Here is a 14,653-nt window from a genome sequence, read left to right on the forward strand (position 1 = left end):
ATGGGAGCTCCAATTGCTAGATGTGGGAGGGCAGCTGCAGTTCCACCAACACACAGCAAGGGGGATCCTAGAGTGTATCCTGTGACTCCCAGAACCCTGGGATACTACCCTGCTAGTGGTAACCTTGCATACCAAAATATATATTTAAAAAAAAAAAAGCTGTGTGGACACAGATATTCCCAGGTTTAGAGCATATACCCTGTCCAGCACAGCGAATTTGGACACTCAGTGCAGGTCTGGGGTATATGGGCAAGTATATAAGGCATTGTATCAGTATAATTTCAGTAAAACATCGCACACCTAACTGAAATAATTATACTGGTACAAAAACTATATGTAGACCAAGCCTAATTTAAGATAGGATGGGGACACAACAGTGGATACAACCAACAATAGCAAGAAGTGATAGAGAAAGGGGACAAGAGAAACCGCAACAAAAATGGGGGTTAATGGGCAAGCTCTATCTACAGATGATTTAAAATCTTCTGCCTGCGTTTCAGTCTTAGCCATGTAAAGGGCATATTGTTTCAAACTGAACTTATCAAAAACATTTGTATGGTCTCTATATTTATAGTGATGGAGCTTATTCATATTCCTTCAGGAATACATTGGCGCATGTGTGGTTCTCATAGCAGCTGTGACTTCTATTACAAATTCCTTGTATAATCACCTCTCTTCAGGACTTGTGGGTTTAGGACTAACCTATGCTCTTATGGTAAGTTAAATCATGTGTTTCCCACCCACTACACTTTCTTGTATCATCAGGGCACAAAGATGGGAAGGACAGAAGATGTTGGATACCCATCCATATTGGGAAGCTGTAAAAACCCTGAAATAGTACATTAACATTATATAGTTGATATGTTTGTTGAACATATTCTTTTCTGAGTTATTAGATTCCATTTAGATAATATATATTGCCGTTATTAATCAAATATATCAAAATGTTACCATAGTGCATCATATTTTTTAAAATCATCATTCATCTTGAAAAATGGCATTACTAGATCACTAGTTTACACATCATTATACTCAAATCTATCCTCCTAAATATTCGGGCTTTTTTATTTTTAAAGAAAAGTTATGTCTTTCTATCCCTCTCGCTTTTTCTTTAGCTTTTATTTTCTTTTTGGATATTGACACCTGGTACCAGAGCACCATGACTAGGAAATTTAACTTGCAACCAGTCTTGCCACCCTGTTACTGTGCACCCAGTGTTTCATTCAATGGTCCAGCTTATTAAGTCTGTGTATGCTGATTAAACTTCACAGAAACAACTAAAAGCTGTCTTGGAGGAATTGAAATGTTTGATGGCCAAATGGTGCTATAGGGTTTCTTTTCCAGTGTTTCATATCAGCAAAACATGTGGAACTTATTTATTTATATTATTTCAGGTGTCTAATTACCTGAACTGGTTGGTTCGTAACCTGGCTGATATGGAGATACAGCTGGGAGCAGTGAAAAGGATCAATGGCCTTCTAAAAACAGAAACTGAAAATTACGAAGGGCTTCTTTGTGAGTGTGGTATTGTATAGCTTGAGAAAAGAAGTCGTTAAATATTTAATGATTCACAACAAATTGCCATAAATAAGTTAGTACTGTATTTAATGAACTGATAAATTTATCACGAGTGGGTTTTTATGCTCCGAGTACAGCTCCTTCACAGATTCCTCAGAACTGGCCTGACAGAGGTGAGATCCAAATACAGAACCTGAGTGTCCGGTATGACAGCAACCTAAAGCCAGTCCTAAAGCATGTCAGTGCCCATATCTCTCCAGGACAAAAGGTAAAAGAGCAGAGATGATTTAAGAAATGATTCACTCTCCTTTCTGATCAGCTTGTAATAGAAAGCACAGAGTGATGAGAATGTACCAAGCTATTTTTTATTAATGATTTCCAAAGCTTTTCCTCCACCAAGTATTATCAAAATAATGTATTCCAGTCCTGATCTCTTATACTGATTTCTTTATAGCTTTGCTCTGGTGCCTTCAGAAATGTGTACTTGTTACAGTGATGTATAGTGCCTCTCAATGTCCTAGTGCGCCACTGTGGGACACAGGACCCCAAAATAAGAGACACTGACCCTTGCAATGTGAAATATACACTACATCATTCCCAAATGGCTTCCCTACCCCATCCCTTGATTGGTCCATCTCTTCCCATTTGTGAGCCTTTCAACTCCTTAATCTTGTGTGTCTGTGTCCCATAGTGCAATGGACTCTCCCACCCCAAACACAGCCCCTCTGGGGTGCTAAGCTTTGCTGGCAGCACTAGCCCAACCCTCTTTGTTCTCCAAAGTGTCTCCCTGTGACCCACTGTGCCCCAGCATCCCCATGGAGGGCCAGCCAAAATCTAACCTTGAGTGTCCAATACTCTTTTTAAAAAGACAAATGTTGAAAATCTGGACCCTGCTCAAGACAGTTCAGTTTTGTCATTGAGTTCAGATGAAGCCAGAATTTCACCCCAAGATGTTTGTTGCAAATACCCTATACAGACACTTGCCCTTTCACTCATTTAATGATCTGCTTATCTTGTTTCTGTGTTGTAGATTGGAATCTGTGGCAGAACAGGCAGTGGGAAATCCTCCTTCTCACTTGCCTTTTTCAGAATGGTTGACACCTTTGAAGGTAGGCTCACACCTGTTCACACCAGTCAGGGTTAGTTTCTGAAGAAGCACTTGGATTCTTCTTTGTCTAACACTAGCAGCCTGGAATTACAAAGGCAGTAACACTGTGCTAGGCATTGTTGCTGGGCTTATTCCAAGTAAGGAACCATCGGTCTTTCATCAGCTTCTGCCACATTGATAACCCAGGTCAATATAAAATCTCATTCAACTTGATCAGTGTTTTCTAATACCATGAGCAGCCTTAGGCAGGTGTTTCCATTAAAAATAAAAAAGGACTTCAAATGTGTTTTTAAAAAATCCATAGTCTGTGTCAATAGTTATTTTATATAGGTCCTGAACCTGCTCCTTTTGAAGCCTCTAGCAAAATTCCCTTTGATTTCAGAAGGAGCAGGATTGAGCTCTTAATTACAGTTATTTCCAAAAGTAGATTTGTATCTCAGGGTAAGAGGGAGACTCTTCTTGCATCAATTAGATCTTTTCTTAAGTATTTACCAGCATGCATTAAAGGGGTAGGCAGAGGTGCAGAGGTGCAGCATATTTCTGTCTGCAACACCAACGAACAAACATAGTGTTCTATCAGCAGCAGAGAGGGTTGAAAAGATATGCTACAGTGCAGGTGAATCCAAGGACAGAGTTGTTCAGGGCTCCACTGATAACCTGGAGCTTTTGCTATCCATTCTGTGTCCAAATTGGTGGTTACTTCCATCTTGGCTCCAACATTTACTCCATCTCAAAATCCCTTCCCATCACTGCACAATGCTATGAGCTCCTTTGTAAGGCAGTATCTCCAGTGTTGATGTGTAAGAATAGCAAATATTACCTGCTGGGTCTACTATGAGCACCGAAGCTACCTGGGGAATCTTCATGTGCATCAGTCTGGGTTAGATGTCTCTATTTCAACCCCTCTGGAAATAACGTTCATTTCCCTGTTACTTCTTCATACACCCCCTATTTAGTGCAAGCGAAAGGCACCTTCATTCCCCTAAAGTTCACGTGCACATTAGCTGCCTCCCAGAGAAGGTGGACTCTCTCTCTGTGAATATTCTTAGAACCAAAATCTCTCTCTCTTCACTTCTCAGCAAAATATGGATATCATATTTTTCTGCAGAAGCAGCATTCATTTACAATCCATTTCTGATTGGCCTAGGATATCCATGCACAATTCCTGCACAGCCATTCCCTCTGACTACACTTGCCAGAGCAATCCGAGCAGGGGAGGAAGCATAAAGGGCACAGTAACATCTGGAGGGTATGTGCTAAGGCTTGAAGAACACACTCCTTGTCCTCTATGCCCTTGCTTTAGAACTTCTCAAACAAACTCTTTATGAATTTTCACCATGGGGAAGAGAGGGGAGAAAGAAAGAATCACTCCCGATAGAGGTCTGGAGGAAAGCAGTTTCACCCTGCACTTGCCCTCCTGGTGGAAACTTTCAGATGTGCATATTCATGTAACCCAGACCTCTAAGGTTCACACTCTGCATGTTGTCCATAAGTTGTCAATGCACCAAGCCACAGAGGGATCCAATTCTGTTCTGTTCTATTCAGGTTCTTCTAGCAACTCCATCACAACGGTATCCAAGTGCCTTCCCGAAGTGCATTAAGTGATGGAGATGCTAGAAGAACCTGAATAGAACAGAACAGAATTGGATCTCTCTGTGGCTTGGTGCATGGACAACATACAGAATGTGAACCTTAGAGGTCTGAAGAGAAGCAGTTTCACCCTGCACTTGCTCTCCTGGTGGGAAGTTTCAGGTCTGCATATTCATGTAGCCCAGAAACTTTATGGAGCAGACAAATGCATCTTGACTACTTAAGAAATAACTTTTGTATGAACAGATTTTAAAGAAAAATGCAATTTAGCTACATTCTCAGGTATCTTTGTAATGTTGCACTACAACAAAATCTGATAATTTATTCTGGGTTATTAGACATCCTGCAAATTAAATATATAATTATTTGTGTAGCTCTTGTCACTGGTCAGGGCTAGTTGCTCTTCCAACCACTTCCTGGTCTCTTTGAGAGATCCCTGCAGGTGCGAGGCTTCTTGCCTGTTCTAGGGTGGAATCCCCCGATTCTCCCACTTTCGGACCGGGCCCAAGGTTACAATGTCCCAAGTACCAACTGTGATTGTTCAGTAGGTCTGACTGGGTTCAACTACCTGCAAGTCTTCCCTTTAGGAGCCATGACCAGTGGTCTATACAGTGATCCACTACAGCCTTTTCAAAACAAAGTATTGTTTAATCACAGGAAGAAAGCACAACAAGAGAAAGGGGCTTAATACAATAAAAGGTCTACACACATATCTATCTGATGTAAAGCTTAGATAGGCCCAACTAAGGGATGGAGTTTGTCTGTTCCCCAGCACTCTCATCCCCTGGGCTTCAGGGTCTCTCTCTTTATCCTTCCTAAAAGTTCTTTGTTCCAGTTTACAGCCTGTATTCCCACCCCACCCTTGCCAAACCTGACTGTTGAACTCAGCATAACTGGATGTGAAACTCCAAAGTGATTGACACCTGCATTGTCCTTTAAGTATGTTAACAGGGTTGTCTGAAGCTATTGTCCCTTTCCTGTGTGCCTAACCTCTACTTGAATTAACCCCTTGTAATCATATAGCAAACAACACAATAATGAGCAAACAGATGGGACATATAATATTCATAAAATATAACAAGCATCTCCCATGATTTAGTCTCAAGAGCATTGTACTTGCTGCTTAGGAGAAACTTCTTTCTCTGGTGAATAAAGTAATATGTAGCCCATGCTTCTTTGTAATATAAGGCAAACTAAAATCAAGTTGTGTTATTGATTGCTGGCTACGTGATGTGATGAACAATCTAGCAACTCTCAATGTTCTTTTGAATAGGGAGGATTATCATTGATGGTATAGACATTGCAAAGCTCCCTTTACAGACACTAAGATCCAGGCTGTCAATCATTCTTCAAGATCCGATTTTATTCAGCGGCACAATCCGGTAAGCATAAAGCACAAACAACAAGAAATAATTAAGGGAGCTCATGCTCCACTTCCTTCTCTGTGTGCTCCTCCCCACTTCCTCCTCAGAACCCATACAGCTCTTCTACAGCAACTGCACCTAGTCAATGCTCCACAAGTTGGGAGGGGTGCTCCTTAAGGTAGGGCCTCAGAGTAGTCACTGCTACCATCAGAACCCAGTGGATTAGCCAGCAGAAGTCAGTTTAGGAGATTGTGAGACTGTGGCATTAACCAGCCCTTCAGAGGGGAAGTGGGGAAGGTATAGGGTGGTGGGGGGGAGGCAGCCCTGGCGCATAAGAAAGAAGGGTGGAAGGGAAGCAGTGCAAAGGAGGCTCAGGTTCTGTTGGTTTGGAGCTTAGTGCTCTGTTAGGTTTCCAGGACCTTGCTCCATTCCCTCCTCTTTCCTCTGTGGGAAAGATGAAATAGAAAATTCAAGTGAAGAGAATTTCACAGAGTTTCCAACAAATGTCATCCCCTTCTATGGCATTTTCCACAAAAAGGGACCATTTGACCCTTGATAAAGAGTTATATTGCCCACGCAGGTTAGTTTGAACATTAAAGTAATTAGAATAGAGTTTCATTTATAATGATTTATAAACTGCTGAAGTTTGCCTATTACTTCCATGAAAAAATATGGGACTGAGGCAGATTACTTCCTGTACTAACCTGAACAGAGCATGAATCATTTATGTCAGAAGATAAAATGATGGTATTTATTTGTTTTGTTTGTTTACTTATCCAAGATTTTATTTAGGCCAACACTGGACATTCACATCATGTACAGTAGCGATAAAAAGTAAACTAATGATCGCATTTGCTGCTGCGAGCCTTTTATTTCTGAATATCAGGTTATATTTTAAGCAACATGATATGACATGAAGGAGATTAGCACTTGTCGCTGCCTATTTTGGGTGATAATAAGATAAGAATGCACTCTGAGTGGTTGATAACAACTGTTGAGTAATTTATGGCTACTGTTCAGCTGTGGTGATGCTCTTTTGTGTTTCATAATTCAGCGTGATGTTTGATCATTATGTGTACCACAAACTGGTATTATAAAAACTAAAAAGGGGCCATGTTGGATTCAAAGGGTCAGATTCTGATCTCAGTTTCACTGGTGTAAATTTAGAGCAAATCCATTGAGTTCCATGGAGTTATTCCTGACTTAAACTGATGTGAGATCAGAATCAGACACAAAGTGTTTAATCCACGTATATATTTATATTATATATATCATTTGTGTATTTGTTCTTAGCCACACAAATATAAAGGTGTATGTGTAAATTTGATGTTGATAATTAACATTTAACTGTATTTAATCATAGGTTTAACTTGGATCCAGAGAAGAAATGCACAGACAGCATGCTGTGGGAAGCCTTGGAAATAGCACAACTCAAACATGTGGTGAAAGCACTACCAGGGGGTCTAGGTAATATCTCTCTTTTCTTTGGGACACTGCTTCCAGTGTTAAATTCATTTCTATTTAACATTGTTAGTTACTTATAGCAAAATGGATGTTACTGAAGTAACTAGGGATGTAAAATATTAAACGGTTAACCGAGAAGTATTAGTCTTATCAGTTAACCAGCAGCACAGGCTTTCGGTTTCCCTGGTGACTGTGTCAGGCCATGGCGGAGGCAGCCATGCTGCTGCTGCTGCCTGGGGAAGCCGAGGCCTTGGTGCAGGTGCTGCGGAGTACTCTGCTGTGGAACACCAGGAACCACAGGTCCGAGGCCGGGGGTGGGTCCGCTGTGGAGCCGGGCTGGGAGTGCTACCTGGGGGGTATGGGGCAGGGTGTGTGTGTGTGTGTGGGGGGGGCACACAAAATTATATCAGTTAAACAGTTAACTGATATAATTTTAATAGTTTATCTTATTTTACATGTTACCTTTTTTAAATGAAATTTACATCCTTAGAAGCAACTTAGGATCATGCAGGCTGGCCCAAGGTTTTGTGGGGCCCTGTATGAAGTCAGATAGATGTGCTGGGACCCATCCAACCCCTCTCCAATTTTACCCATAGCCTGGGTGAAGATATAAATGACTGGCTCTGAGATGTCAGTTAAGCATTTATTGAAGTCAATGGCAAAACTCATATGGACTTCAGTAAGGCCAGATTTTCACCCTTGGTCTATAGTACTGTGGCCAGTGGCATACTGTCTGTGTATGCAACACATGCATTGCATGCCCTGGAAATATTTCTACAAGAATATGAAAGCCCTGAATATGACTTCTTGACCATCTGTGCCCATGGGACAATTCCCTCTGGCACCCAAACATGCATGAAGGACATGGTTTTGTAGAACAAAATGGCATCTTCCACATAGCATGCTGCATGGAAGGTCACACCTTGCATGCTAGTGAAGGATTACATGCCTTACTAAAAATGTCACTGTGCACCACTGACTGTGGCTAATAAGTCAAGTGTATGCCATCAGTTATAAAGATAATTGAGGTATAAAGAAGCTTGCAAATGGAAATAATAATAATAATAATCAGAAATGGAAGTTGTTTGTAACTCTGAATAAAACATTATTGTTGTTCTTTTGGAAGTTTATAACTGAACATTGACTTAATACAGCTTTGAAACTTTACTATGCAGAACAAAAACGCTGCTTTTATCTTAATTTAAATGAAACAAGCACAAAAACAGTTCCCTTACCTTGTCAAAGCTTTTCTTTTGAATTTCCCCTTTGTATTTTAGTAGTTTATGTTTAACACGGTACTGTATTTGCTTTTTGTTTAGTTGGTTGGTTGGTCTCTGCCGCCATCTGATTGTGTACTTCCAGTTCCAAATGAGATGTATGTTTGACCAATCAGTTCATAACTCTGGTGTTCATAGCTGTGAGGTTCTACTGTAGATTCAAAGAATACAGTTTGGTCAGAGTGGTACTGTGAATAGATATACTAGAGAGAGAGATACAGCCTGTCACAGAAATTTGTTAAAATAACGTTCATATTCAAGGAATTGTTTGTGAGTGCTGCACTGTGTTCTAATCTGCGCCAGAAGGCAGCATTTCCCCAGATTATTTTTTCATTGAAAGAGGAATGCCCTTGGACTTGTATAGCGTGGTTAGGTCTCCTTTAGAATTCCAGCATGTCTTGCAAGCTACTTGCACTATTGCAAATGTATTTAAGTACTTGAGATGAGTGGAGTACTCAGACACATAAAATCAATCTTAGAACAGGAAAATGGAACAGGCAATGTGTGCTGAATGAAATGTACTGTCCAATCTGATCCAGACAGCTGTTTTAATAAAGTTAAATAAAATATGAAATGTACAACAAATTACAAAACATTGCATTGCAAGCTCCTTGTGACAGGGATTGTCTCATACTCTGTGCTCTGCACAAGACTGAGCAGACTGTCCACACTCAACTAACAATAATAATGGTAACATAATGAGCTAAATCCTGCTCTTGGTTACACCTCTTCAACCTCACTGAAGTCAGTGAGAGCGAAATTTGTCCTATCTTCTTTATGCATTTATCAATACTACCTCTATACCTTTTTTAAAAAATCCGGAACATGAATTTTAGGTAGCCTAATCACTCAGTGTATGTTAGTGCATTCGTAATCACAAGCAACAGCTAACTGGATAGTCATGGAGTATAGTTTCAAATAGTTCAAAATCCCAATGACTTTAATCTCTATTGAGGACATCCTAGGTAACGAGTAGTACCCAAATGTGTAATATTACAAGGGATATGTTTGTAATTTCAAATTAATCTGCTCTTGAAAAATGCATATCACCTGCCTTTTATTGTCACTTTTTATGCTTCATGACACCTGCTGTATCTTCCTTTTTGTTCACAAGGAGTCTGATCCTGCTGACCTTATCAGACAAAGCTCTTTTTTATTCCAGTACGATTTTGTCCGAGAAGGGACTGCATGATTGAGCACACAAGCAGTAGGTGCTGCTTCACATAAAGTCATTTTCCTTCAAGAAGGCAGCATTATAAAAATACAACTCCATTTTAAATAGCTTATAACAATTAGTTGTTCTGGCAAGTTCCTTTGAAGTCAGACACATTTTTTACACAAAGTTTCCTTTTCCTTGATTTAATGTGTATACACAGAAGGTATTCTGCATCGGGGTAAGCTAGATAAAATGAGACACTCAACCAAATTTGTAGGAGAAGAGAGGTCTTCCAGGGATTAGTTATCTGATTTGCAAGAGACATTATTAACAAATTAAGTTATAACTTAATTTAATCTACACATGTGCTTTAATCTACACACAGGCATTGTGGCAGGTTTGTAAAACAGGAAGACACATTTCTTATATTAGTCTCTCCCCTTTACATTTGATTTACATCAAAATATTTTGGGGTGGGAGGAGGCTTCCCTATTGTATTTCAGTTTCTCATTTACTTGACATAGTTATTTTCATGCTATTCCTTCCGACATGTCAGAACAGTGTGCCCATCTTCATTTATATGAAGAATTACATTTAATTATGTGTGTGATGGACTTTGGGTTTTCATTTCTGTGCACAAGATGCATCAATTTTGAAAATAACTTTGTCCTGTTCTGCCATTCTCATGGTGAATAGTAACTAACTTCATGAATAATCCTGCTGAAACCAGTGGTACTACTCAGGGTGAGTAAAGATGGCAGAACTAGGGGTGCCAGCAATTTAAGAATTTGTAGGTCTTATCTAAGCATTCTTAACGTAAGTATGAGATCTTACTTTGTAAACATGCTCTCTATGCCCTCAACCCCCCAACAGCCTAAATATTATTTTTGTTATCCAGATGCCATAGTCACAGAAGGTGGAGAAAATTTTAGCCTGGGGCAAAGACAGCTGTTCTGCTTAGCAAGGGCATTTGTGCGGAAGACAAGTATTTTCATCATGGATGAAGCTACAGCATCTATTGACATGGCAACGGTGAGTTCACAGCATTTTAAGTATTTTTGATGTGGCACGTGATTTTGATAGTAACCTGAGACTAAATTTATGTAAAATAATTCTATTTAATAATTCATGAACACAGTTTTCCATGAAAGTGTGTTTACAAGCTGGTTTAATCACAGACCTTGACCCATGTAAGTGAGTCTCTGTTAACTATTCTGACAAACCCATTTTAGTAAGACTTGATAGTTTACTGTCCATCAAGCACTTCTATACTAGGAAATTGAACTATACTAGGAAATTGAACCATTGGTGGAAATGTTTTTTATTGATAGTTAAGTTTCCTAAAGTAAATAAGTCTTCAGAGGCTCAGCTATGGTGGTCAGTTGGGGACAAAGTTGGCGAGTAATGTTATGCCTCCTCCAACTTGTGCTAGCCAAGCATAGCAAGTTTCTTGGTGAATCCTTCAGCATGAGGGAAAGGACAAGTTTTTGCCTTGTACAGGCTGCAAATAAGGTCACATAAATAAATAAGAAAATAAAAAAGATATATTAGATCATTGCATCCCCTGTAAGTGCAAGCTATAGTCCTTAGTAGAGGATAAACTGCACACCAGTACTGCAAATACTTAGCCAAATACAATAGAATGTTCTAAGTTGCTTTGTTCTCAGTTACATTAAACTCTGTTATCAAAGACTGCCATAAGGTATGTTGAGACCCTCAGAAGGAAGGCCCTATATAAGTGCAGAATATTATTGTAATGGCCTATTATAGTAGTTAAAAATCTTTAGTACTGGTCAGTGCAAGTTACTGCTGTATAGAGACTTCAGACTGTGATGCTAAGGCACAAGTTAGCAGATACCCACAGACCAGTTAAAACACATTTTGAATGTTGATATATTAAGCAAGCAGTCCATTCATTAGGGCACGTATCCCTTGGGAAAGGAGAATATGAAGATAACTATTCTAATGATGTTGCTTTGCTGAGCTTGGCATGCACCAATAAATTCATAAACAGCAATTGGCACGCTGCAAGGACATCTAAGTATTTTAAGACTGTCTTAAAGACCTCCTCTGCTGTCGAACTGGCCAGGTACATTTAGCAAAACACACTCCCAGTGCTGTCAACTGTATCAAATATGTCATAACATTCCATTGCTTTCAGCAGGGCAGAAAGAACAGGGAGCACAGATGCTAGAATACAGTGGGATTGGCAGTAAAGTGAATTTTACTTTGCAACAGCATGACAACTACATTTTAAATCAACTTTCAAACAAACATAGTGATGCTTACCCTTCTTTGCAAAGTGGTTTGGGTCTGCAAAATCTCTTTGTAAGAGATAATAGTAGTATCAAAATTCAGTAAGTTGGGGTTGCTCAGTACCTCACAGAATTAAGCCCATTCTGGATAATCATTCTAGAATATCCTAATTTAGTCCTGGCATGCAGTTAATTTATCATTTTTTACAATTATAAAACAAATGTTTTCTATAATGGTTTGACACGTTTTTATTTTTATGCCCATGAGTGTAGAATGTGTTATTTAAAAGTAATAAGTGTTGTCTCTTTATGCAGGAGAACATTCTTCAGAAGGTTGTAATGACTGCGTTTGCTGACCGTACTGTGGTAACCATAGCAGTAAGTACACTTCATGTGACTTCTTCAAATGCAAATAAGTATCTGAAATGTAAAACAATGCATCATGTACCTTGTTAATTTCTCCAATTTCTCTAGTCTATTGCTTTAAAACATGGCACTTGTTTAATTAAAAATTACATTTATTTTCTATTTTAACCATTTAGAAAGGAGTTCATGTATTTGTATTTTAAATACTTACCATGTAACCCTGAAGTGTTCCACAATAATAATCACCATTGACTTTGAAGGACCACAACTGAGGATATTGTCTATATTCTGTCATTTATTCATTTTAGCCCAAATTCAGTTGTGGTGTAATTCCACTGACTTCAATGGAAATGGTACAAACCTATCTGAGAGTAAGATTTGGCCCTTATTAAGCCATGATACTTTAAGAAGAACAAAAATGACTATATAGCTTTGCTGTTGGATAGTGCATTGTTGTCGGATAAGTTCAGCAAATAAGCATTTTAGCTGCTTTCAAAAACATTACTTAGTTTTATTGTTAAATGTAATCAGATTAGTCAATGTATTCTTAAAATGATTAGATAATGATCTCAAACAATAATAACTAGAATTAGTTAATAAAGAGATCTCAGTTGAACCAAAGAAATGTACTTGACCGTCATATTATCACTGATAAATATCTTTCAGTTCTTTATTTTCTAAAAATAAATATGTCTTTGGGCAATGCAACAGGAGGTTATTGTACTATTTAAAAAAAAAGTTAAAGCTATATTATGATCGTCATTTTATACAAACAAAAGTCAGGAAATTCATAGTTATTGTAGGAATCATAACTTGACCTCCTTGCAGGTATGTAATATTACATATTACTGTTCACAGTGTTACTTTATATACAATGAATGTATCTAATATACAATTGCTGTAGGAATCATAATTTAGAATTTCATGACTTTTCTCTTCATTAACGTTTTCATGTAGTGGAGCACTGTTTTTTGCATTTAGGTTCCTTGTTTTGTTTGTTTGAGGATGTGTAAAGGAAGGGGTTTTTTGGTTTGTTTCTTTTTTTTAAACTTGCCAGTGCACATATATTTTTATTAGCTTCTAACAAGTTTTAAAACACACAATTAATACAAAAATATTTTTAAAATAAACCCAGTTTATTACAATCCAATTGCAAACACAGCTGCTGAGATTACGTTTACATTAGAAACACAGTCATCCTAAGAAAGATGAAGTGATAAATTTTAGGAAAAGGGTCATATTTGTCTAATCTGTATTTATCGATATCAAAATACTGTAAAAGTGTGTCTGGAGCTCTGACCTCCTGCAGGTGACTCCATGGGCGCAGATTCCCAGGCTTGCATAGGTTCATGGTCCATGCACAGGTACAGGGATCTTCGCCCATGGAGTCGGTTTCAGGATCGGGGCCTAAATATATATATCCACATAATTTGCATAGTAATGAGATTTCACTAAATTGGATTGTCATCTCAATCAAGCTTGAATTTTGATAGAAATGCTGATTTCTAGAAGTCTGCCTTATCTTGCACAGTTATATTCAACACACTGAACTTGTGTTTCATTTGTTCACTTTGCAGCACAGGGTTCACACAATTCTGAATGCAGATTTAGTCATTGTAATGAAGAGAGGGGTTATTTTGGAGTATGACAAGCCTGAGATTCTGTTGGAACAAGAAGACAGTGTGTTTGCTTCTTTTGTACAAGCTGATAAATAATAGGATAAAATGAAGCCTTTCAAAGTGCAATTGTATTACTCATTTTCTAATTATGTAAATTACCTGTAAATAAAATATTGATTATTTCATAATAAAAGACTGAGTTTTTCCATTCTTGAAATAACCTGAGTTGGTTTCTATGTTAAGTATTAATGAATTATCTATGTGCATTTCCTTTTTGTTTGCTGGATTTTTTTGGTACTAAGGAACAGTGAAATGGGTGATTTGAGTTGAATACATGGCTGAACTGTGGCACAATGTACAGCAAATATAAACAACTGACACGGGATTTGTTTTATTTCTAACAATGAAACCTCTGCTGATAATATTTCATTACTGCATTTTTTCCCTGAGAATAGCAGGTGGAACTCTAAGGAAATTGCTCTCTCTCCAGATTTACAGCAATATCAACTTAGTCTCAAAAGTTGCAATTCCAATTCCTTGTTAAGTAATGGTTCTGGAGACTAAAGTGGATTGGGGAGAGAAAGAGGAACATTACAGCCTTAAGTTGTCAGGTGTTCATGCCTGGAGCCCTTAGAAAAATATTCTCATCTCTGTAATATACATTGAAATAATGTAATTTCAACTCTGCTCCTTCTCTACCATCACAAAGATCAGGGTGGGATAGGTGCTCAGCAGAAAATATGGAAAAATATGCAACAGGATGAAAAAAATGGTTGAAAGCAATAAAACTGCTGGTGTCTCACAGTTTGGGTGTGAAGGGACACTTGAGATCTATAATTCATTGGGTGGAAATAGTTATATTTTTCCCCTCAGGATCCAGTTATCCAATACACCCCCACAATGATGTTTTGTAATTTACCCTTGTAACTGGACCTG

General features: G+C 38.4%; 1 protein-coding gene across 3 annotated transcripts in view; it reads left to right on the forward strand.

Annotated features, from left to right (window-relative positions):
- ABCC8 (ATP binding cassette subfamily C member 8) overlaps positions 1-13,917 on the forward strand; it is a 112,683-nt gene extending 98,766 nt beyond the window's left edge. For all 3 annotated transcript variants that reach the window (XM_067540674.1, XM_067540676.1, XM_067540675.1), the window contains 9 exons: positions 602-715; positions 1,395-1,515; positions 1,656-1,786; positions 2,549-2,627; positions 5,490-5,598; positions 6,944-7,047; positions 10,376-10,509; positions 12,048-12,110; positions 13,676-13,917. In XM_067540674.1, the coding sequence (XP_067396775.1) occupies positions 602-715; positions 1,395-1,515; positions 1,656-1,786; positions 2,549-2,627; positions 5,490-5,598; positions 6,944-7,047; positions 10,376-10,509; positions 12,048-12,110; positions 13,676-13,813 (993 nt within the window). In that variant the 3' untranslated portion in view covers positions 13,814-13,917. The remainder of the gene's footprint in view (positions 1-601; positions 716-1,394; positions 1,516-1,655; positions 1,787-2,548; positions 2,628-5,489; positions 5,599-6,943; positions 7,048-10,375; positions 10,510-12,047; positions 12,111-13,675) is intronic.
- Positions 13,918-14,653: the final 736 nt, after the last annotated feature.

Source organism: Emydura macquarii, unplaced genomic scaffold, assembly GCF_026122565.2.
Source record: "Emydura macquarii macquarii isolate MOO-44397 ecotype Brisbane River unplaced genomic scaffold, CSIRO-AGI_Emac_v2 contig_587, whole genome shotgun sequence".
NCBI classification, from domain to species: Eukaryota; Metazoa; Chordata; order Testudines; family Chelidae; genus Emydura; species Emydura macquarii.